At 35.6% G+C, this 25340-nt stretch overlaps 2 protein-coding genes across 6 annotated transcripts in view; both read right to left on the bottom strand.

The window, feature by feature from the left end:
• Positions 1 to 55: 55 nt before the first annotated feature.
• Positions 56 to 25340, bottom strand: part of LOC134819642 (potassium voltage-gated channel subfamily A member 2-like) — a 114442-nt gene continuing 89157 nt past the window's right edge. For both annotated transcript variants that reach the window (XM_063829694.1, XM_063829695.1), the window contains 2 exons: positions 3435 to 3507; positions 56 to 2949 (listed from right to left, as the gene is read on the bottom strand). In XM_063829694.1, the coding sequence (XP_063685764.1) occupies positions 1849 to 2949; positions 3435 to 3507 (1174 nt within the window). In that variant the 3' untranslated portion in view covers positions 56 to 1848. The remainder of the gene's footprint in view (positions 2950 to 3434; positions 3508 to 25340) is intronic.
• The window catches only part of LOC134819648 (potassium voltage-gated channel subfamily A member 6-like), a 38348-nt gene continuing 21491 nt past the window's right edge, over positions 8484 to 25340 (bottom strand). For 2 of the 4 annotated variants that reach the window (XM_063829706.1, XM_063829703.1), the window contains exons 2-3: positions 11470 to 11542; positions 8484 to 11026 (exon numbers count right to left, since the gene is read on the bottom strand). In XM_063829706.1, coding sequence (XP_063685776.1) covers positions 10505 to 11026; positions 11470 to 11542 — 595 coding nt within the window. In that variant the 3' untranslated portion in view covers positions 8484 to 10504. Of the gene's footprint in view, positions 11027 to 11469; positions 11543 to 17323; positions 17477 to 19130; positions 19260 to 25340 lie in introns of those variants that run through there. The other 2 variants (XM_063829704.1, XM_063829705.1) reach the window with 2 other exon arrangements.

Raw genomic sequence — 25340 nt, 5'->3', positions numbered from 1 at the left:
CTTTTGTACATTTTTAATAAACATTTTGAATGATCTTTATATCATTAATTCAATCTTATAATGTTGTAAAAGTAATAAAATGTGAATCCTTGAACAGCATTGTGATATATTGTAACTGTAAGAACCTATAAAGAAAAGCGCAAAGCAAGCGTATATCATTTGCTATGTAGATTAAAAATCTAATACATAATAAGCCGTATTCATAAAAAGTTAAATTTGGCAATTGACATCAATACCAAATTCCAATTCTTTTTATGAATACCAACTACTTTCCCTTAGCAATTAATATCTTCCGGCGAGGAATAATTTTTTTCTAAGCATTGCCTAGCAAACATTTTTTCATGTGTTTCTATAAATCACCTTTTTTTCACGTTTCACGTCACTTCAATAATTTTTGGCATCAATTATTTTTTGATTTTTTATCCACCAATTAGCTAATTATCCAATTAAACAATAATTTTATAAAAATGTTGTTGAAGAGAAAGTTTTTCCTCGCCAAAAGATAAACCGGAACCTTTTGGGATCATTACAACCGGAGATATATCAAAATTAGCAACTACCTAGCAATAACTTAGAATTAGCCATTACTATTAGCAAAAGGTAGTTGCTATTCATAAAATGTAAAAGAAAACTCTAAATTTGGTATTTATGAATACCAAATATTTTTAACTTTTAAAAAAAATACGACTTAATAGATTCTTAATACTTTAATACTTAGATTCAAACAGAAATAATTTACATTCAAGACTCAAAGTCAACCATCGTAATTTTCAGAAGCACGATAATACTGTTGAAATCCCGAATCAATTAAAAAAGATTCGCATCGGAATACATAAGTGCCAATCCAAGAAATAGTTATCACTTGGAAACAAATTGGAAAAAACGTGTAAAAACTATAGTCAACTAATGACAGTGACGTTCTCACTACGTGTGACCTGTCATTGCACCCAATATCAACAATACATGTGACATATTATTCCATTTAGCCTGAAGTAGTGCCAACTACCTTATAGTAGTATAAACATAATTACAATACAATTATATTTATAAACATAATTACAATACAATTATATTTATAAACATAATTACAATACAATTATATTTATAAACATTATAATGCACGTGCACTGATCGCCACTCACCTAGCAGCAAAAGGATCACTCGCACATGCGCGTGTTTTTTCATTGTACTATAATTAGGTTTATACCACGTTTAACAGACTGAGTAAAACATAAAAACATATTCCGAGGGAGTGTAAGAAAATCTAAAGAATTCATCACTTAATCCCTGTGGCGAGTGAATGTAGTAAAGTCAAAGATGCATTTTTATTGCAATAATATTAATAACCTGCACAACTACAAGTACAAGACATTACTATTTGAGCGTCAAAATACGTGGTTGCTCTGCCTTTCCTTCGAACTAATTATAAATAAGAACTTAGCACGTAACATTTAGTCCAATTGTCTAAACGCAGCAAAAAATTTCTTCCGCAAATATTCCCTAAATTAGAGCGTCAAAATTTCACGTTTGTTTTCAGAATTGCGGACATCAATGCACGAATAAAAAATTGCAAAATTCTATTTAGAAAAATATTTTTTTGTATATCACAGTTGATATATATGAGCTTTGCTGAAACTGTAACACTTCGATCCATATAATTAATTAACCTGGATTATTGTCACCTCTGTTAAGTCACAATACGGATCTGTCCTTGGAGACAAGTGTTTCCTTCTCGTTTCAAGGCTCTTTTACATCTGACTTGTCTTCCTAATCTGTCGTGTGACATGGCTATTCCTCCATTGCGTGTAATAGATATGCTGTTCGTGCAGTTAAACACATTTTAACCGTTTACATCTTTTCCCTCTCGTAAACAAAACTAAATTTGGATACAATGATGGTCATCGGCAGGGCCAGGAAGACGATTCCGAGGGTGAGGACGAATCCACCGAAGAGCTTACCACCTACACTCAATGGATACATGTCACCATATCCCACGGTCGTAATGGTAACAATCACCCACCAACAACTCTTCATAATGGAATCAAAATCTGGGTTGGCGGTAGCCTCGATGTAGTACATAATACTTCCGAATGTGATGACAAAAATAAAGAGCAAGCACATAAGAAGAATAAGCTCCCGTTTGGCGTTGCTCACAGCCTTCATGATGATTAAAAGATCTCGGGAGTGTCTTACAAACTTGAATATTCGCACGATCCTGAAGATTCGGCAGACCCTCAGAACGACGTAGTGCTGCTTATTATCCTCACCCGCTATGTCGCTATCGGTATTGTCATCCACCATTAAATTGACATAAAAAGGCAGAATAGATAGAATGTCCAACACGTTGAACAGATTTTTCCAGAAGTCCAGGAGGCTCGGCCAGGTTACAAGCCGGACCATAAAGTCAGTGGTGAAGAATCCCATGATTATGCAGTTAACGACAAACAGAGGTTTGTAGTAGGAAGACGTTTTTTTCTTGTTCGTGAAATGATCTTCATACGTCTTTTCACTTTCAAGAACCATAAATGCTATAGATATACAGATGAAAAGTATATCAAAACCATGCCAAACAGCAGCTAAGGAGGACGATCTTGGGTCTTGTAAGAAATTGTGAACCTTCATCCTGCAAGAATTAACACAATCTATCCCATCTGACCCACCTCCCTCGGGGATGAACACTGCCACTTCACGTTTTTTCTTTATACCAAAAAACTCCTTCTCTTTTGCATACACGTCCGGATCAACGTTTAACGGTGGCGCTTCCTTTCCAGTTTGATAGTAGTGAAGTATGGAATCGAAGCACGGTTTGTGTCTGTTGAAGAAGTAGGCACCCAGTTTCTCGGAGTAGTACTGTTTGCGGCGCTCCTCGTTACCGAGAAGTGTGTTTGGGAACATATTGAGACAAGTGTAACTGGTGATATACATCGTGCCTGATACGTTGATGTTCACCTGAAGTTAATCATAATTATTGATGTAATAGCAATGTTAATTGTTATGAGCAAAAACAATTGTATTTGCACGAATTTAAACTCCTCAGCACCATCACAAAAATGTCTTAAAAAAAACGCTGTTTTGACTTTCTGTTTGTTCCCAACACAGTTTGAATATGTGTGTGAAATTTAATGTATTTTAACAAAGTATGTCTACAAGACTTATGTCCTACAACTAACATGGCTCGAAATTTTGATTAACTAACAAATTTTATTTGCATTCAAATCCCCCTCCCAATGTTGTTTACTTTATCGATGTATCCGATGTTAATCCCACGCTAAACTGGTACTACCAGTGTGATTTCCTGTGTATCTACCACTACCAGTGGTAGTGGTAGATACACAGGAAATCACACAGAAATAACCCGCAGGAGAACTTAGTTTAACACAAGTCGCAAAATGAAAACTAACCAATGAAAACAATTTCAAACTTTGCAAACTAACCAGATCATCATCAGGAACGCACTGCTCTTTCACTTCATCGTTCTTTTCCGGATCGTACTCTTTATCCGAGTTTCTGAAATAACAAATATTTAAGGATTCTTAGTTATTTGTTGATTTTGATGTTATACTAAAAGTAAAACAGTAAAACTGTTCGAAACTGTTCAACCCAACTGACCTCATAGAAAGTTTAGTAACTATCTAGCGCACCATTTCCACACACAAAAAATTGTTTTTGAGGATTCAAATTTTTGTAATCGAGCATTTCCGGGTCAAAGTGCATTTTTCGAAATTATGGTTTCCCTCGTACAGGTGGACCTCTCATCACGATCAAAGTTAAGACAAATGGGTTCAGTTAGGAATAGTAAGCAGAGGATCCTGACGAGAATTCCTTTGATGTGAACACTGACGTTTCTTACTTCAAATCCTGGATACAGTCGGTTCTGAACAAGTTATAAGCTATTATATAATTACACTGGTAGTGGTAGTTGAGTATACGTTCACATTTACTGGTTGAATTGGTTATTGCTAACAATGTATTCAGAATTTTGTTTCTTATACTTGGATTGAAGTATAGAATATATTATAGTACCGTACTCATAAAAGATTATTCAACACTTTCATAATCTTGCAGCAGTTTTATCATTTCAGAGTAAACACCAAACAAGGACAAAAGTACATTTCAGAGGACGAATCAAAAAACCTTCTGCTAACCAACTTACTAAACTACACGTTCAAGTGAATAACTTTTTATCCAATAGATCGTTATTCAAAATATACCAGAATTCGTGAGTTGCACAATCATCTTAACTTGCACAAGTTCAAAAAGTTGGTACCATTATCACAGATTATAGTAAGACCACATTGGATCCAACTGATCAATATCATATTGTCAATTGAACCTGATCCACCAGCTAGATTGCGTGTGTAAATCTATACTATAATTTAAACTTGACGAAATTTCCCCGGCAACGGGGACATAGAAGAAAAAACACCGAAAATCGACCTCAAAATGACCCTCTGGTGAAATCAAACCCAGCTCGCAAATGGAGTTGAAACCTCGCCATTTTTAGCAGGGTTGTAGAAAAAGGATAGGAATAGGCTATAGCATTTTTAGAATTTTGATTTAGGCTTTAGATTTTTTATAATTAACGTCGGAAGTGAGGTAAAATAACCGTTAGAATAATGTCGTTATTTTAGCAAAGGTTTACTGCGCTGTTGCGTAGCAACGTTAAAATGCACGTGCGCGAGCAAAAACATCTTAACTACGCGCGTTGTTATGCTGTATGCTACGTCATAATTTCAAATTCGTGCGCGGCTCCCCCTGTATCGTCGAAGACACTATAGACACTATAGTGAAGCGACCGTGGGGGTCACCACGTGATACAACAGCTGATCAGGCGCGTTTATAACTGGGTAGCGCTCAGCCTGTCAATCTGCCATATTTTTAACGTTTGTTTATAAACACCGAGCCTGGGATTGCCAGGTAAAACTAAAAAAATGTATTTGTTGCTCTTTCCTAAATCCGCTAGGTTCTGACTTCCGAACCACCGCTTTCAGGTATAAAATATTCATATTTGAATGCGAACAGCTTCATTACGGGATAATGATTAATCACTCTACACTCGACTGTCACGTGACTTTTTCAACCCGTTCTCTAGCTGGTCCTGTACGACTATTCGAAACCCTAACCCTCTAATCTGATCCCGACCCTAACCCTTACCCAATCCTTAGCAAAAGCATATGCTGAAACCCTAACCCTAACGAGAAATTAGACTAACTTCCTTATACGGTCATATCACGTGATCGAGACAGTTTTTCGCCAATATCTCGTCAGGGGAGCATTTTGACCCTATGTCATGGGGGGTGATTCGGAATCAACGTCCGAAAATACATCGATTGAAGTTGATTACAACTATTGGGGGTCCCTTTAGAACAATCTCGAAGATCGACTGTAGAGTGATTTATATTTATAACTATAAGCACGCTCGTTCATTACGATTTATGATGGCACTCCACCTGACTCATGACTACAACCAAATCGCTCCCAGTCCCACTAAATCACTCGCCCAAATTTTAATTTTAAGAAAATTCTTGTGTTAAGGCCCTGAGGATGTAACAGCGATCTTGATCGGTGTATTTTTGGACGCTGATTCCGAATCAGCCCCCCCCCCCCACGACGTAGGGTAAAAATGCTTCCCTGGAGAGCTATGGGCAAAAAACTGTTTTTGTCACGTGACAGGCTAAGTTATAAGCCACTAGAAACCCGCCGCTAGTCGAAAGCTTTGTTCGAGGAAATTTTAAGCATCAGTTATGTTTTAATTTCTTTTCATCATATAGCCCCAAAACAATACTTTTTACCGCATCAAAAAATTTCAATCACAACCAAAGTTATAAATATATATAGGTATTTATCGGTCATCGCTAGTCAATGGTCAAACAATCCAACAAATATGCTTTAGTTCCCGAACCCTGCTTCACTGAAAATATATGAATTACACATTTGAATCATTTCGGTAAATGTCAGGTCCCTCATCGTCTCATTTGATAGATCTGTTCAAATTGAAGTTTTTACGTATGAAAGAATTGTGATAAATAAAAAAGGAAATTTGTGCTGAATGAAATTGGTAAAATGACATAATCTATCAAATGACTTTAGATCCTAAATCAAATAGGTTAATAAATGGATATTTACGTAGGTTGACAAAATGTTAATTCAAAATTATTATCATTATATGAAATTATTATATGAAAATTGATTGCTATGAAAATAAGTAATAGCTAGTTATGAAGACAATCCTTGAACACGGGATTCTTTGCAATATTGCCCCGACTTGACAGCACCAAGATATCCTTAGGATCGTGTGTTCTTGACAAAGCTTTGTTCGAGGAAATTTTAAAAATCAGTTATGTTTTAATTTCTCTTCATCATATAGCTCTGTTATACTGTAGACATAATGGAATTTATCTAACAATGGCGACAGCGTTGTTAGTATTCGGATTCCCAAAACGATACTTTTTACCGCATCAAAAAATACCAATCACAACCAAAGTTATGAATATAAGTCATAGCGTGAGCGTAAATGTGAGCTAGTTTTGAAATTATGACGTAGCATACAGCATAACAACGCGCGTAGTTAAGATGTTTTTGCTCGCGCACGTGCATTTTAACGTTGCTACGCAACAGCGCAGTAAACCTTTGCTAAAATAACGACATTATTCTAACGGTTATTTTACCTCACTTCCGACGTTAATTATAAAAAATCTAAAGCCTAAATCAAAATTCTAAGAATGCTATAGCCTATTCCTATCCTTTTTCTACAACCCTGCTAAAAATGGCGAGGTTTCAACTCCATTTGCGAGCTGGGTTTGATTTCACCAGAGGGTCATTTTGAGGTCGATTTTCGGTGTTTTTTCTTCTATGTCCCCGTTGCCGGGGAAATTTCGTCAAGTTTAAATTATAGTATAGATAAACACGAATTCGATTGTTTAGGGCTCGGGTTACCGTTAGGGTTAGGGTTGTGGTTAGGGTTTTGGATAGCTTCGGGGTTATGGTTAGGGTTAGGGTTGGGAATTGGGATTAAGGTTTATGTAAAACCGTTTTGTTCGGCTGCAAAACTATAAAACCCAAAGTCATGTGATAATTTTTGGGCGAACGAATTAGTAAGAGCCCAACCATATGCTGGCTCAGTGGACTGGTAATATCTCCCTTGAAGTTGAAACCGTCGTTGGGTTTAAAAATAAACATGATCTGGCTGTCATTATCATGATGACTGGAAAGGAAAGCAGAGACAATAATATCAACCTTAGGCTTACCTTCAACCAGGTCTTGTTAACATTTCACCAGCTTAAAAACTAATAATTTTATTTTTATTCAACAAATAACACTTGCATAGACAATTGATCATCTTTTTTGAAAACATTTAAGAATAAGATAACAACCATTATATTTCCTATCTTGATGTTTCCTATTTTGGTATTCATGCAGTGCAGCGCAGGCTATGCAGGTGGCAGTTTGTTACTGCCACCAACTTGTACTTCTGCCAACATTGGTTGAATATGTTGGTGACAGTTGCAGTGCAACACTATATTTAATTGTGCGTCCTCCCTTATAATTATATGTCATATGTTGTACAAGTAAAATATATGAATTATACCAAGTTATTTGAAGTTCATAGAGTTAACTTCTCAAACAAAGAGTAATTTTCTTTTCAGGTGAGGAACCCAGGTACAAAATACAAACTCCGATGCTCTCTTGGATATTCCCGGTGTCTAGACAACTTTTACTGCATCCAAAACAAATCTTTCTGTGACGGAGTCGGGCAGTGTAAGTTGTTCGTTCGTCGCAAAAGCTAAGCGGTGAAATAATTAAATTCAAAGATAGACTCCTAAATGAAATGAATGGCGGCGTAGACTCTGTGGAATAGATTCTAGAATATGGCGTTCACCAGTAACATGAAATCATGAATAAATGAGATTGCTCAATATTCAATTATAACTTTTTGCAGGCAACGATGCAAGTGATGAAGTAATAACGAAGTATGTGAAACTGTTACTCGCAAAATTGAAAATTATTATTCTACTTTTACTACTGACAATAAAGAAGTTGATACCTCAATTTCATATGCTATTCGAATAAAATATATCAGCTTTTTTGTAATTGTATTATTATTAATAACCATATTTTGCTTTTACTTGCCATTTTAAATTGTGAAGTTTTTATTTTTTGGCTTTTGTACATTTTTAATAAACATTTTGAATGATCTTTATATCATTAATTCAATCTTATAATGTTTGAACTGGCTGGGTGGCCTAGTGGTTAGAGCTTCCGCCTTCTGTACAGAAGGTTCAGGGTTCGAATCCCAGTTTCACTCAGTCTAGGGAGTAGCTAAGGATTCATTGGATCTATGCGATCTCCTCGGTCGACTCAGCCGAATGATAGGAAACTTGATTGAGGGTTAAATGAGGAGGGGTGCCTGTGCCAAAAGATCAAGAATCTTAGGATACTCCTTCAGAACATCTACAATGTAGTGTACTGTAAAACAAGGGCGGTCGAACTATTCGATGACCCTGTAGAGGAATCTACGAACTTTACAAATTACAAATTATAATTACAAGTAATAAAATGTGAATCCTTAAACAGCATTGTGATATAATGTAACTGTAAGAACCTATAAAGAAAAGCAAGCGTATATCATTTATTATGTAGGTGTTTAAAAATCTAATACATAATAAGCTGTATTTATAAAAAGTTTAACAAATTTGGCACTCATGAATACCAAATTTCAAAGTTTCTACAAATCGCTTTTTTCACGTTTCACGTCATTTCAATCATTTGTAGTTGCTATTCATAAAATGTAAAAGATACTCTAAATTTGGTATTTATGAATACCACATTTTTTCAACTTTTTAAAAATACGAATTAATAGATTCTTAATACTTAAGCTTGAAACAGAAATAATTTACGTTCAAGACTTAAACTTAACCCTCGTAATTTTCAGATGCACGATAATACTGTTGAATTCCCGAATCAATTAAATAAGATTCGCATCGGAATACATAAGTGCGGAGTGCCAATCCAAGAAATAGTAATTATTTGGAAACAATTGGAAAAAACGTGTAAAAACTATAGTCAACTAATGACAGTGACGTTCTCACAACGTGTGACCTGTCATTGCACCCAATATCAACAATACATGTGACATATTATTCCATTTAGCCTGAAGTAGTGCCAACTACCTTATAGTAGTATAAACATAATTACAATACAATTATATTTATAAACATTACAATGCACGTGCACTCGCCACTCACCTAGCAGCAAAAGGATCACACGCACATGCGCGTGCCTTTTCATTGTACTCTAATTAGGTTTATACCACGTTTAACAGACTGAGTAAAACATAAAAACATATTCCGAAGGAGTGTAAGAAAATCTAAAGAATTCATCACTTAATCCCTGTGGCGAGTGAATGTAGTAAAGATGCATTTTTATTGCAATAATTTCCTGCAAAACTACAAGACATTACTATATTTGAGCGTCAAAATACGTGGTCGCTCTGTCTTTCCTTCGAACTAATTATAAATAAGAACTTAGCACGTAACACTTAGTCCAATTGTCTAAACGCAGCAAAGCATTTCTTCCGCAAATATTCCCTAAATCACATCGTACAAATTTCACGCTTGCTTTCAGAATTGCGGACATCAATGCACGAATAAAAAATTGCAAAATTCTATATAGAAAATTATTTATTTGTATATCACAGTTGATATATATGAGCTTCGCTGAAACTGTAACACTTCGATTCTTATAATTAATTAACTTGGATTATTGTCACCTCTGTTGACGGATCTGTCCTTGGAGACAAGTTTTTCCTTCTCGTTTCAAGGCTCTTTTACATCTGACTTTTCTTCCTAATCTGTCGTGTGACATGGCTATTCCTCCATTGCGTGTTAAAGATATGCTGTTCGTGCAGTTAAACACATTTTAACCGTTTACATCTTTTCCCTCTCGTAAACAAAACTAAATTTGGATACAATGATGGTCATCGGCAGGGCCAGGAAGACGATTCCGAGGGTGAGGACGAATCCACCGAAGAGCTTACCACCTACACTCACTGGATACATGTCACCATATCCCACGGTCGTAATGGTAACAATCACCCACCAACAACTCTTCATAATGGAATTAAAATCTTCGTTGGCGTCAGCCTCGATGTAGTACATAATACTTCCGAATGTGATGACAAAAATAAAGAGCAAGCATATAAGAAGGATAAGCTCCCGTTTGGCGTTGCTCACAGCCTTCATGATGATTAAAAGATCTCGGGAGTGTCTTACAAACTTGAATATTCGCACGATCCTGAAGATTCGGCAGACCCTCAGAACGACGTAGTGCTGCTTATTATCCTCACCCGCTATGTCGCTATCGGTATTGTCATCCACCATTAAATTGACATAAAAAGGCAGAATAGATAGAATGTCCAACACGTTGAACAGATTTTTCCAGAAGTCCAGGAGGCTCGGCCAGGTTACAAGCCGGACCATAAAGTCAGTGGTGAAGAATCCCATGATTATGCAGTTAACGATAAACAGAGGTTTGTAGTAGGAAGACGTTTTTTTCTTGTTCGTGAAATGATCTTCATAGGCCTTTTCACTTTCAAGAACCATAATGCTATAGATATACAGATGAAAATTATATCAAAACCATGCCAAACAGCAGCTAAGGAGGACGATCTTGGGTCTTGTAAGAAATTGTGAACCTTCATCCTGCAAGAATTAACACAATCTATCCCATCTGACCCACCTCCTTCGGGGATGAACACTGCCACTTCACGTTCTTTCTTTATGCCAAAAAACTCCTTCTCTTTTGCATACACGTCCGGATCAACGTTTAACGGTGGCGCTTCCTTTCCAGTTTGATAGTAGTTAAGTATGGAATCGAAGCACGGTCTGTGTCTGTTGAAGAAGTAGGCATCCAGTTTCTCGGAGTAGTACTGTTTGCGGCGCTCCTCGTTACCGAGAAGTGTGTTTGGGAACATATTGAGACAAGTGTAACTGGTGATATACATCGTGCCTGATACGTTGATGTTCACCTGAAGTTAATCATCATTATTGATGTAATAGCAATGTTAATTGTTATGAGCAAAAACAATTGTATTTGTACGAATTTAAAATCCTCAGCACCATCACAAATATGTCTTTAAAAAAACGCTGTTTTGACTTTCTGTTTGTTCCCAACACAGTTTGAATATGTGTGTAACACTTTATGTATTTTAACAAAGTATGTCTACAAGACTTATGTTCTACAACTAACATGGCTCGAAAGTTTGATTAACTAACAAATTTTATTTGCATTCAAATCCCCCTCCCAATGTTGTTTACTTTATCGATGTATCCGATGTTAATCCCATGCTAAACTGGTAGTGGTAGATACACAGGAAATCACACAGAAATAACCCGCAGGAGAACTTAGTTTAACACAAGTCGTAAAATGAAAACTAACCAATGAAAACAATTTCAAACTATTCAAACTAACCAGATCATCATCAGGAACGCACTGCTCTTTCACTTCATGGTTCTTTTCCGGATCGCACTCCTTATCCGAGTTTCTGAAATAACAAATATTTTAGGATTCTTAGTTATGTGTTGAGTTTGATGTTAAGGGGGTGTACACCAAAACCTTTTTTGCCGGGATAAGATGAAAAATAATAAAATTTGATACATTGAACAATTTTCAATTTACGCAATTTCGAAAAAAAAATTCTTTTTGGAAACTTTTTTAAATTTGGTCTAGTCTGTCACTGAAATACCGATAATTTAGTCATATTGAATGTTTTTTGGCTGATTTTGTTACTGAAAATTACTTACAATCTGTTACGGATTGTAAGTAATGTGTAATTGGATCCAATTACACGCGATACACTATATCATCTCATGTAAGGCCTGTTCAATTAGTGCTCTGGTGATTATTAGAGCTCTGGTGACGTCACAAAATATCCTAGTTGGCATACGCCATGTTACGAATGTGATCGCGTGCTCGAGGATTTACGAACCAAGGTCACGTGATAGGATTAGCGGTGATATGATAGGACCGAATGTCAGGTGACCTCAGTTATCCCTTATATGGCACAAGTAGCTGCAATTTATCAGCTTTTAATTGGGCTGCAATCCTTGACAGGCCTATAATTACCCAATTTTAAATGAACGATATCTCATTCTACAGTATGATGGGGCGTAAAGACAATGCTTCCCGGAATCAGTAAAATGAAGGGAACACGATGCTGTTGGAATTTGATTATTCATCTTCCACCCGTAGTCCCTACAATCCGTACAAGAAGCCCTCCAAAGGATTATATAATTGAACAATAAATGACGAAGTAACAAACCGAACAAGGTCGAGAGAAGCAAAATTGATATTTTTGCCTACTATCAAAGTTGTATATTTTTCCAATCACCCAGGTCATAAGATATCGATGCAAAAATTCTTTTGAGTGTAGCTGGTGATCATATCCAACTTTTTGGTACAGGATTTCTGTCAATTTTGAGTTTTAAGGTATGAAATCGGGCCTCTAAGGTCTTAGCAAAATTCATGTAAAAAAGGGCCAAAAATGGCAGATTTAGGGCTTAAAATGCCTATAACTCAAAAAGTCTCAGTTTTTGAAATCATTTTTACCGATTACCGAATCATAATCAGCTATTATCACACCCTATTATCTGCAAAGCCAAAAAATTACAATTTCTCCCATAAATTTAAAAAGAAGCATTTTAGGGTGTTGTGTCATTCGTAACTCATATTATATAAATATGCTAGTTGCAGTTACTTTGCACTCTTCTAAAGGTTTTTAGCACATTTCTATCGAAATTTTAGAAAAATCTATAAATGTTATAAACGAAAGATATGCCTAAATTTGTTGTTTGGCTTTGAAGTGCAAAAGATTAACTTTTCAGTTGAATAAACAAATTTTTGAGGGCATCAAACACTGCGTCAGAATTCAGAGAACAATTTTATGTCAAGCATCAAAACAATCCGATGGTCCTTGACGGAATTTTTGGTCAAAACAAGCCTGAAATGTAAAATTGTCGATTGTTTTTCTTTTTTTAACGCAGCCTTTTCAGACACGATATCAAAATTTTACACACATCTTGAACTAGATATGAATAAACTTCTTGCAAAGTTTCAGCTCGATACCACAAGAAATGATGATTTTATAGCCTCTCCATGAAACAAATTGTGCTTTCCCGAACAATGAACTTTGACCAGGAAATGCTCGATTAAATAAATGGGAATCCTCAAAAACAATTTTTTAGTGTGGAAACGGTGCGCTAGATGGTTACTAAACTTCCCATGAGGTCATTTGGGTTGGACAGTTTTCGGAGAGTTTTGGTGTATTCCCCCTTAATTAAGGGGACATACACCAAAACCTTGTTTGCCGAAATTCGGGATTTGACTTCATATTATGAAAGTATAGATAAAAACAATAAGGTGTGATGCATTGAAAAAAAAAGTATTTTCTTTTTGGAAAGTTTTAAAAATTTTGAGAAGTCTGTCACTGTAATACCGATATTTCAGTCATTTTAAACGTTTTTTGGCTGATTGTTTTACTGAACATTATTGACAATCCGTACAAGAAGCACGTCAAAGAATTTTATAATATGATATAATTCTCACACAATAGATGACGAAGTTACAGACCAAACAAGGTCGAGAGAAGCATAAAAGATATTTTTGCCTACTATCAAAGTTGTATATTTCGCCAAACACCCAGGTCATAAGATATCGCTTCAAAATTTCTTGTGAGTGTAGCTGGTGATCATATCCAACTTTTTGGAGTTATACATTTTACCAATCACCCATGTCATAAGATATCGATGCACAAATTCTTTAGAGTGTAGCTGATGATCATATATCCAACTTTTTGGAACAGGATTTCTCTCAATTTTGAGTTTAAAGGTATAACATCTGGACTCAAAGGACTTAGTAAAATTCATCGTTTAAAAGGGCCAAAAGTGGCAGATTCAAGGCTTAAAATGCCTATAACTCAAAAAGTGTCAGGATTAAAAAAATAATTTTCACAGAATCGAAATCAGCTTGATAAGACGAATCTTTTAGTACCAAATAGATGATTTTAGAAGAATAATTGTCTTACATAATTTTCTTATTGGCTTAACAAGCTGATTACCATTCTGTATAATTTTTTTAAAAAATGATACTTTGTTAAATGATACTAAAAAATTGTCCAATGTATCAAATTTTATTATTTTTATCTATATTTTCATAATATGAAATCAAATCCCGAATGATCCCCGCAAAAAAGGTTTTAGTGTATACCCCCTTAACATCAAACTCAACACATAACTAAGAATCCTAAAATATTTGTTATTTCAGAAACTCAGATAAGGAGTGCGATCAGGAAAAGAACCATGACGCGAAAGAGCAGTGCGTTCCTGATGATGATCTGGTTAGTTTGAATAGTTTGAAATTGTTTTCATTGGTTAGTTATCATTTTGCGACTTGTGTTAAACTAAGTTTTCCTGCGGGTTATATCTGTGTGATTTCCTGTGTATCTACCACTACCAGTTTAGCGTGGGATTAACATCGGATACATCGATAAAGTAAACAACATTGGGAGGGGGATTTGAATGCAAATAGAATTCGTTAGTTAATCAAACTTTCGAGCCATGTTAGTTGTAGGACATAAGTCTTGTAGACATACTTTGTTAAAATACATAAAATTTTACACACATATTCAAACTGTGCTGGGAATAAACAGAAATTCAAAACAACGCTTTTTTAAAAACCTTTTTGTGATGGTGCATAGGATTCTAATTTCGAACAATTAATACAATTGTTTTTGCTCATAACAATAAACATTGCTATAACATCAATAATGATGATTAACTTCAGATACACATCAACGTATCAAGCACAATGTTTATCACCACTTAAAATTGTATCAACATGAACCCAAACACACTTCTCGGTAACGAGGAGCGCCGCAAACAGTACTACTCCGAGAAACTGGGTGCCTACTTCTTGAACAGACACAGACCGTGCTTCGATTCCATACTTAACTACTATCAAACTGGGAAGGAAGCACCACCTTTCAACGTGTTCATCCCGAGGGAGGTGGTATTATAAATTTGGAACTTAAAGTTTCGTTTCATCAAACTGATTACGGTTCTGTAAAAGTAATTCAAAAACCTGACACTTTTTGAGTTATAGGCATTTTAAGCCCTAAATCTGCCATTTTTGGCCCTTTTTTACATGTATTTTACTAAGACTTTTGAGGCCAGATTTCATACCTTAAAACTCAAACTTGAAAGAAATCCTGTTCCAAAAAGTTGAATATGATCACCAGCTACAATCTACACTCACAAGAATTTTTGCATCGATATCTTATGACCTGGATGATTGGTAAAATGTACAACTTTAATAGTAGGCAAAAATGTCAATTTTGCTTCTCTCGACCTTGTTCGGTTTGTACCTTCGTCATTTATTGTTCAATTAAATAATCCTTTGGCAGGCTTCTTGTACGGATTGTAAGTAATGTTCAGTAAAAAAGTGACAGACTTTACCAAATTTTAATATATGATATAAATAACAGAGACCTGTATTATTGCTTATTAAAGTATGCTTTAGTCATGCTAATTAATTACTTTTGCACAAGTGTACAATCTGCACATTGGTCGAAATGCACCGGTCGAAATTTCGGTCTCAAATTAAGCGTCAAACTTTTTTCCACGGTTTTGTTTTGCCCACTAGTGATTCAAATGAATCCGGAGTTTTCTATACAAAAATCCCCTTTCATTTATAATCAGACATCACTTTGGATCAATATATGGACAAACACTCCGACCAGTGGTTTCAACTGACGTGCATGACACATGCGGGGAATAAATTTGCATCGCAAAAACAATCGAAGTTTAGTTGATCAATACGAAGAAATTATTAAGATCCACGGTTTAAATTCTCCTTTTTTATCGATTCAATCACAGAGAATTTATAGATTCTATACTATAGCCATAAACAGTTTTAAAACTTTCTGAAATAGCTCAAACTCCACTCTAGTAATGAATGTGCCAATAAGAAACGCGATGTTTGCCCTTTATTTGGTCAACAAATCGAATTAGAATTAATCCCAGCAAGATTCGTTTTTAAACATTGCGAGGTATATTAACGTTTGAAAATTCATTTGCCGTTGGACCAACAAAATTTACTATTATTTCCTTGTGTGGCGATTAATCGATCAAAAGAAATAATGAAATAAGCATTTAAATAATTGAGTGATGTTTGTTTTGGTTATATAATATTAAAGATTCCATACCACCATGCTAATGCATCATGAGACAAAAATTGTTTCTTGAAATACTGTTTGGACTGAATTGAACCCATGTTTTTCAAAAATCTCTGGATCATAAAAGTATAAAAGAAAGTGAAATAATACATGTGTAATTCATGATTATTTTTTAGGAATTAAGTTAAGAAAATAAGAGACTACAAGAATTAAAATCTAAGACCCATAAGGTCTTTTCAGTACCATATTTCATGCTTGAACAATCATCAAGACAGTCCATAAATTGAAGAAAGCAGTAACCTAGTCAGTTTTCTATTGGTTTCATGGAAGAATTGACCAGAATTGAGGTATTTAAGCATTTGTAGAGAGAAAAAGGCGCAGTTTTACATTCCGTTGGCGAAGATGAATTGTTCACGTTTGACTGTCTGACGTATGTATAATGACAGAATCACCGTTACCGTACCCAAACACAGAACGATGCGGAGAATGAAATAAGCCGCTCACTTTTCCCATTCATTCACAATTGATGATATAAGGTAATACTTGGTACTAACGATGAAAGGAAAAAGTGAGCGACCGATTTCATTCTCCGCATCATTCTGTGTTTGGGTACGGTAACAGTATTTTAAATTAATATCATTTCCTTTTGTTTGGAAGAGGAGACACTGGCGACGGCCCACTCTACCCAATTTTGGATTTTGGTTCAAAAATATTGAATGACAATTTGCGATTGTCACGAGTCTGATAAAGGTACGATTGTTTTGTGAAAATGTATCACCACTGTGCTGATGAGTTATCAAGCCTTAATAAAAACCAAACAAAAGAAACATCATGTTCAGTCTTGTTCACGGAATGTATAAACTGAACTGCAACGGCATTGTGAAGATATCATCATTTCAGCACTGACTTAGATGCTAGACTGCAACAAAAACTGGTTTTATTGTAGACTAATATAATTTTGAAAAGAGCTCTACTCTGAAGTTGAAAGAGTTCCTGACAAACTTCTCTCTACGATTATGCATATTTTGTGAAACTGAACACGTCGTGGAACTACAAAACAAAAGGACAGTCAACCAAAGGTAACACAATCATTACTTGGAAAAGCAAGAATCCGATCCTCCTTCGTGGCAACAACACGTCATCTCCTCGTAGACAAGCTCATTAGTTATTACTCAACTTATAGCTATGAACACCAACCGAGCGACAATGTTTAATCGGAAGGTACGATGATGATTTCCTTTATCTGTAAAACTCGACAAACACAATGTCACAACAGGAAAACGGTATGAAACTAAGTTGATTGTAGGTACAACTGGAGGGCCGGTCAAAAAGTGACAAGATTTCGTCATTAACAGATCCGTGTAACTGAGACACGCTGACAGCCTTTGGTTAACGTGACACTTTGTGTTAAAAACTAACACCGTTATAAATGTAACGTTAGTACGGCCCCCCGAACAGGGGATACAATTCAAATATATATTAATATAGTGTTAGTATAATATATAGTAAGAACACTGACAATCTCCTCAGATACTCACACCCTCTCAGAACATGGATTATTCAGACCATTGTAAAGTGAGATATGCCTCCTAGCTCTGCGTAGCACACACAGGCACGAGCCTAGTAACTGCCTCACACTTTCACTGTACAACAAGCCGGCCTAGTGGTAACGGTATGCAACTCCCTGCTCAACAACTCCCCTCTTAGGGCTTCTTCTACCTGGATCTAGAATGATCTATTCTGTGTGGGTGTCGAGAGTAGATACTATTAATATTGAGTTACCATTGGTTATCACTGGTTACCACTGGTTACCACTGGTTACCACTGGTCGCCACTGGTAACCACTAGTTTTCATTAGTTTCCACTGGTCAGTGGTCACCACTAGTTTTCACTTTCCATTCTCCAAGAATGAATTTTTAAATGCGTGACAGCAATAAATTCCATAATGCTATTATTGGTCTGGTTGTGATATACGGATTAAGATTAAAATTTGCGAATTACAATTTAAAATTTAGCATAAATTAAGATTTGTCTGAAGACATAGAAGAATCTGGAAATAGTGAAGTTGATGTTGTGTTGTTAAGCACAAATCAGTTACGTAGCCAACCTGCCAACATTTTACATTAAAGGTGATCAGAACAAATGCTTAGAGATTGAGAGATGTGATTTATCCCAAATGGTGGATTAATTATCTTAATGTGCAGTACTTTCCTTGCTGCTAGCTAATCAGAAAGGAAGTAGCAGTACCATGCTCTCATGCCATGATCTGCCGAGACGAAACGTTACATCACCACAGCTTTTAAGACAAACAAAAGATCATAATAGAACCAGCTAAATATTACAATACAAGGTTTATGCTGAAAGAAGAAATGTTACAGATGGTTGTCCTTAGAAAGCTGTGATTTGTGGTACTATCCAAGTAGCCCAACACAGCCCACAGCGGAATTTCTCCAGACATAAAAGAGTGGAATTCCACCCAAACTATTTTTGGATAGTGGCTAATCTTATATTAATCCCTGAGCTAGTAGATATTACAAAGAAAGTAAGATATAAAGAATGTGAGCGTGTCGAATCTCTCAATATCAAATCACTCAAAACTTAATCACTCTACACCCCACCGTCGAAGTTCTCCAAAAAATACCCGTTAGGATTTCCTTTAAGTTTAAAGTTATGAACAAAACCTGCTTTGATTTTGATCACGTTTACCTATATAAATTTGGATCTCGGTTGACGTAAGGATTTACGGTAAAGGAGCCATTTCTACATATCATAGATAGTTTATTTGGTACAGGAGCGTAGAGTGATTGATCAAGAGAATCCCATGAGAATAGGAAGGCACTGTACTTAACTGCTATATAAGACTAAAACATGCCAAAAAGAGCTCCGCTTTTAAAGAAATTACGTGGTGACGATGTGGTTGTTGAGGGCGGTGTTTAATTTCCTGTTTGTTACTGCCTTCATCTTGCATAAGTGCACTTTTCCTCGATAGCAGCACCCCCTTTATCGCTCGAATACCCCGCATTAACTGTCTAAAGTTGGAAAAGTCACGACAAAAATACCAAAATAAATGAAAATAGCTGCAGTTGCGAGGAACGACAAATCGGGAGAGAAAATGAGAATTGAGAGAGGAATATTGACAAGCAGGATGGTTTATTCCCAATGCCAATAAAGAAGGTAATATGATTTGATTATCCAATTTAGTGCTACAAGGAAACTCCTAATGATTGCCTTGGAAAAACCACATCGTGGTTATGATCAATGATATTCCGGCAAGTTAAACTGAAAATGCCGGTCAAAAAGACACCCGACAGTCACATATCGAGTAATGCCCGAAACATATACTGAGAATATAATAACTCTCCTAACTGCAAGCTAAACCAATTGAGCGTAAAGCGGAAGCCTTTGTAATACCAAACGAGATTCAATAACGACGCAATGCAGACAATCTTCGCTGCTATTTTCTAAATTTGTTGCTAAATGGTGGTCCCGCGAATAAAATGCAGATGTGAGTTAAAGTTAGCGGCACTCACATATATACTCGTTTCTGATGTAACAGGCTAATTGGTATTAATTTTGGAGCGATCATTATGATAATATGCTGTATTAAACTAGATGCTTAATTAAACTACTGTTTTCACTACACAACTTTGCAGGCCAACACTAAATACCTACACGTCGTCTAAAATGAAAACGTTTTAAAAAAATTATGCTGTCAGAAATAGTGGACCGTAGTTCGTGCTAGTCCAAGTAGAATGTTAGGACATGTTTTGTGGGGTCCTATTAAGGACTGGTGTTTTCTGCCCTCGTTTTACCAATAATATACTAAGCTTAGCCTGGAAGGAGGGAGGTAAAAAGCAGATAGTGTGGATAATTGATCTGGATTATCTCTGTAAATTATACACGAAATATTGGCAGCAACTACAGTGATATTTTGAAGTTACGTTTAACTTATATGGTATCACTTGTTTATAACTTTTATTTGATTAGCCCGCAAAGACAACTGTTATCACTATCAGGGCAAAGTTTTATTTTGAAAAAATAAGTTGCCACAAAAACAGAATCAATAAATGTTTTTAATAAATTGCGGTGGAAAATATGAGGTCATTGTGAATGCGGAATCTGCTGAATAATCCAGATGACATGAAGTTGCTCTTCCAGGGCACAGGGCTCGCCTTAATAGAGTTACCTTTTTAGAAACGTTACCTTCATAGAGTTAACTTTTTAAACCTATTTTAAACTTACCAATAATTGTTCTATAATAACCTGGAGAAATGTTCATCAATAAATATTTACAAAATAAAAGAATATGAATTCCAATGTGTTTGTAATCATACAAATTCAATTACCTGACTCGACCTTTAGGATTAGGCATGTAATCTTAGTAAAGCAAGCTTAAATATCAACAAATACCGCAAAACGTAGTGTAAAAACAAACATATCACAACCTCTATACGTAACCTTGGTGTAATAGCTGGGACAATGAAATACGGGCAAAGTGAGGCTCTACAGGGTAAACATCAAATTAAGAGGATTATTAAATTAGTGTCTCATAAACGTCAAGCGTTTTGTGTTAACGATATCACTGGATAATACTATAACAGGAACTTACTGTTCTGCTGTTATTCTGATTTAACGTGAGATTAGATTGTGTTGTCATAGTCGTAGATTGTTAATCTTCACGTGACTGTATTAACTTAATCACGAACACTCATGAAGTAGGAATGACCCTGTACACTCTCCTGCAAGTGTAGATAAACCCAAATTGTTTTTCTGAGTATCGTCAACTTAAGTACAGAGTTATGTGAGTGTCCGGCTTCAAATAAGTATGAAAATTTACCATTTATTTCCGGTTTTCCGGTCCGAGACTATGTGAGTATTTGTGTATTGATCTTATCCATTGTGGTCAGGTTGATTTACGTATAATGTACGGAATCTATGGAATATGGATGTATGGATATGCGATTATTTTTGTCTCTTTTAATCTCGTGATCCACCAAGGAATTTGTCGGAAAAAGATAAAGTGGAGTCCGAGTAAAGTTTTAAGCTAAGACTAAATTGAAAGCCAGTTTTAAATATTACGTATTAACGAATACTATTCAAAGAAAACTGCTTGAACTATTAAAGAATGTGCAACTGTAAGAGTTCCAAGACAATTTTGAATTAGGCGGAAACAGTTGTATAGTATTTCGACTTTGTCCGTATATCAGTGATTCGTAAAAACTTAATTGTTAATATCTGTGCCTTATACTTTGTATTTAGAGTTTGAGTGTTAACTCAACACTGATTTGGGGATTCGAATACATTCACCAAAATTATGCCATTGAATTATAGCGAAGGATTTTAAAGCATATCCGACGTTTTGCACTAACAAATAATTAACAAAGGACATTACCCCCTGTCAACAAGATGTCCATTCTTTGTGGAGGAGTTGTAGTGGCTACCTGCAGATTTTGGAGAAAAAACAAAGTTTGACTGAGTACGCCGGAGTGTGGAGGCCGGTAAACGTGACATGACCAAAAATCAGTTTCATCGAAGAAAAGATGAAATCCATGTGAAATGTTGAGATTGCAAGATCAAATAATTGGACTCATTATCCACGAGTAGTTACGGGAAATCGAGGTAGTTAGATTAATTGCACTTGCTGACACGAATTAATTTGGTGGATGGTGGTTGGGTACTGATAATTATAAATAGAACAACTCTTGGTTGGGTAGTTATCTATAATTGAACTTATTCGCTTTCATGTAGACGGCACATTACAGTCATAAATCACGGGTATTGATTTAAAAAGCATCAAGACGGTCTATAACGTTCTCTAAATGAAGGTTATCTCACGGTTTTACATAAGGAATACACAAAAAACATAAAATCAACAGACACGTTAAGCAATATACTCAGTGTTAAGATAGTTGGATAAGTAATCCATTTCAGCAGTCTAATGAAATCTGGAGCGCATCCATACTTTGCAAGAAGTCGTCAAACAATTAAAAATACAATTGAGGCCGGGTGTTTAGGATGGAAATACATTGTAGCAGACAAAGTTCTAATAACGTTGAATTCTGACTCTGAACAATAATGCTTGGCTACTAATTGGCGGTCATCATGAGCAAAAAATGCTCTTTGCAGTGCGTTACTAACTATGCAATAAAACTAAAAGTATAGGGACAGTCAAAATGTTGCTAATTCAAAGAAAATACTTTTCTACTGACCGGCTTGCGGAAGAATGTGCGACTTAACAATTCTAGTTTTTAGAAATTGTAAGAAACGAACAGGTAAGTAAGAAACTAGCGGATAAGTGACAATGACGAGGCCGTACCGTACCAAAACACATGCAAACTTATATTTCTTATAGGCAATTGTTCTGTATTTAATTAATACGTGAACTGATCTGCTTTATAAGCTTTTAAGGTTGTTTAATCAATTATACGTGATCCGACCTGCTAAAAAGCTTTTGTACTTTTGTAGTATGTTAATCATTTCGTGATCTGACCTGCTGCTTTTTCATTAATTCTTGACTTGATGAAAGGGAACCGTGCTAATATAAGATATTGTTCACTAATTCTCAGTTTCCATTTGCCAAATGAAGTTATTATAGAAGAGTGCCTCTTTTCCAATATTTTCGAAATCAAAACGTGCAGCTGGAAGTTGGAACATGTATTTATTTGGTTTTGAAATGCAAATGGATTTAATCGTAAATGATTTGAAATGCCCTCCTGGGCATTTTCTTTCATATAGACTCAGTTCTGATCAGTGAAAAATTGTCAAAATATTCGGCAGGAAATATTATACTCCAAAACCTAAAATTTTGCTTGTTTGGACAGAAAATGTTTCGTCATCATAAATGTTTGTTTGATCTTAAATCCGCCATTTTGTCAGGTTCATTGAGTAATTATAAGTCGGCACCATTTTTCGCAGTTTATATAGGTCAGCTCTCCTCCCAATCGGTGCAATTGAACTGGACGATCATTATTTTTTCTCGCTTAGTACAAGGCTAATATGATTAGCCGATTTTAATTAAAATATAACAATTGAAAATTCAGAAAAATTGAAGTCACTGCTCGTAAGCCTATTCAACATCGTATCATTCTACGGAAAAATTGTTTATTCTGCAGAATAGCCAATGTGTTCTTTGTTCAGTCTCGCTAGCCTCAAAAATGGTCAACTTTCAAATTGATCACTATGGGATAATAAATATATAGTATTCAAGAATTCCGGAGATTAGCCGATCTAGCTGAATGACTCACGACTGTCAATATGTTCACGCATAGTAATATATGTCACCGTTCATGCCACCACCATTTGATGACAATTTAGAATTTTTAAGAAGATGTCAGGTATGAGAAATACAGACAAGCTGGGACAAATAGTCTGAGAGTAGCTGACGACAGCAATCAAGGTCACGTTCACACGTTGCGACCTTTCGCGAAAAGCCCGAGAACATCCGAAATCACAGACTCAAATTATAACCAGTAACTACTTGACACTATATAAATCTGAAAAAGAGCGGAGAATATTCCGTCAACAAGATATCCAGATGAAACAGAAAATAATGTTAGACCTCATAAAAATAGCTGAGTAGAATTAACGGAGTATGTGTTGCCAAGGAACGAATCCCAAAAACTGTCGGCACGTGTAATGGTATGTATAGTGTGATTTTAGAACTGATAGGAACTTTATGGAAAGACGCTGATATATTTTATTCAGTTTTTACAAGGCTCTGCCGCTTATCTTAGATATATAAGCTTAGATATATAGCTAAGATAACTTAAATATGAGGGCCAGGTATAACAGTTGAGGCGGTTGAGCATGCAGGAGTGAAAGTCCTTTAAAAAAAGGTCTGGATAAGGTTTGTTCAGTTCTTTTAAGTATCAATTTACATTTTTGATTTTTAACAACTCTATGTTTATGTTTGATGATGAGGTGATGGCTGGGGCATTTTTTACAAATGGAAATGGAATATGAGGATTTTTTGGAATTCTTGCCATAAATGAAGAAAATGACGACACATATTGTGCCCCCTGTTCGTCTTTTTCTTAAATCAAAATTTTAAACAATCTTCGCGAAAAACCAAATATTTTAAAAATAAATGACGAATGGCAAACACGGGACTATTAAATGTCTAATGTCTATGCATTCTACTAAAGGTCTATTATTGTGCACTGCAATCCACGATGCTAATTTGTCAAATTCTTTACTTATAATGATAGACCATTGAATTAAAGCGTCCATTCCCACGATTGTAATTGCACAGAGGCTGGGTTTCTGGCTTGAGCAAGGATCGATCATTAAAGAGAACCACTTCTTGACACGTGAGTGAAAATGAATGCTGAAGATGAACAATGAAAGTAGAATAAATTATTTCCATCTCAAATTATAGTCGCAACATAGTCATGTAACAATCATTCGTTTTTTAGACGCAACTTATTCGACCAGGAATACAATTCAACGTTAAAAGAGATCAACACTTTTGCCTCGGAATTTGTGAACATTCCAAAAAAGTCTTTCGACAATGCACGATCGTATTTTTATGGAATAGCTTCTTGATGCGATGCAATCGTTTTCAGTAGGCAGGTGTTTTCTTCTTATAATATATAAATGAGATGTCAAACGGCTGAATCTTCTATATTCCTTTTATCTCACTGACATGAATTATGACATACTTTAGCTTTATCAAACTCTGAGTTGCAACCTGTTTTACGCCGGAAATATATAAGGTTCCCCATAGTTTAGTAATTGGTGGCCCGATTAAGCTGCCAATAGATAGCACAATGAAACATTGAGTATAATATGCACATGACACGCGCATACTTTCTTTTCAATCTGCATTTTATCACAGGAAAATAAAAAAATGTATCAAACGGATTTCGTTTTCAAAAATAAAACTGAACGTAAAAGTAAATTGAATGTGAAAGGGATGACCGGTATAGGCGGGTAGGAGTTCGAAAGACATCAAACAATTGAGACGTATAAGACTAACGAGTCAGTCATGCCACGACTACAGACATTCATCGAGTCTGATGAGCTGTAGAGATATTCATGTGAGTGGTGGCGAGATATTCATTGTATATTCAATAGATATACAATGAATTTCATTGTATATCTATTGTACTCC

This window comes from Bolinopsis microptera, chromosome 8 (genome assembly GCF_026151205.1).
Source record: "Bolinopsis microptera isolate Bmic1 chromosome 8, MBARI_Bmic_1.0, whole genome shotgun sequence".
Classification (NCBI taxonomy): Eukaryota; Metazoa; Ctenophora; class Tentaculata; order Lobata; family Bolinopsidae; genus Bolinopsis; species Bolinopsis microptera.
Note: the sequence above shows the minus strand (reverse complement) of the source record. Positions and strands in the feature narration are given on the sequence as shown.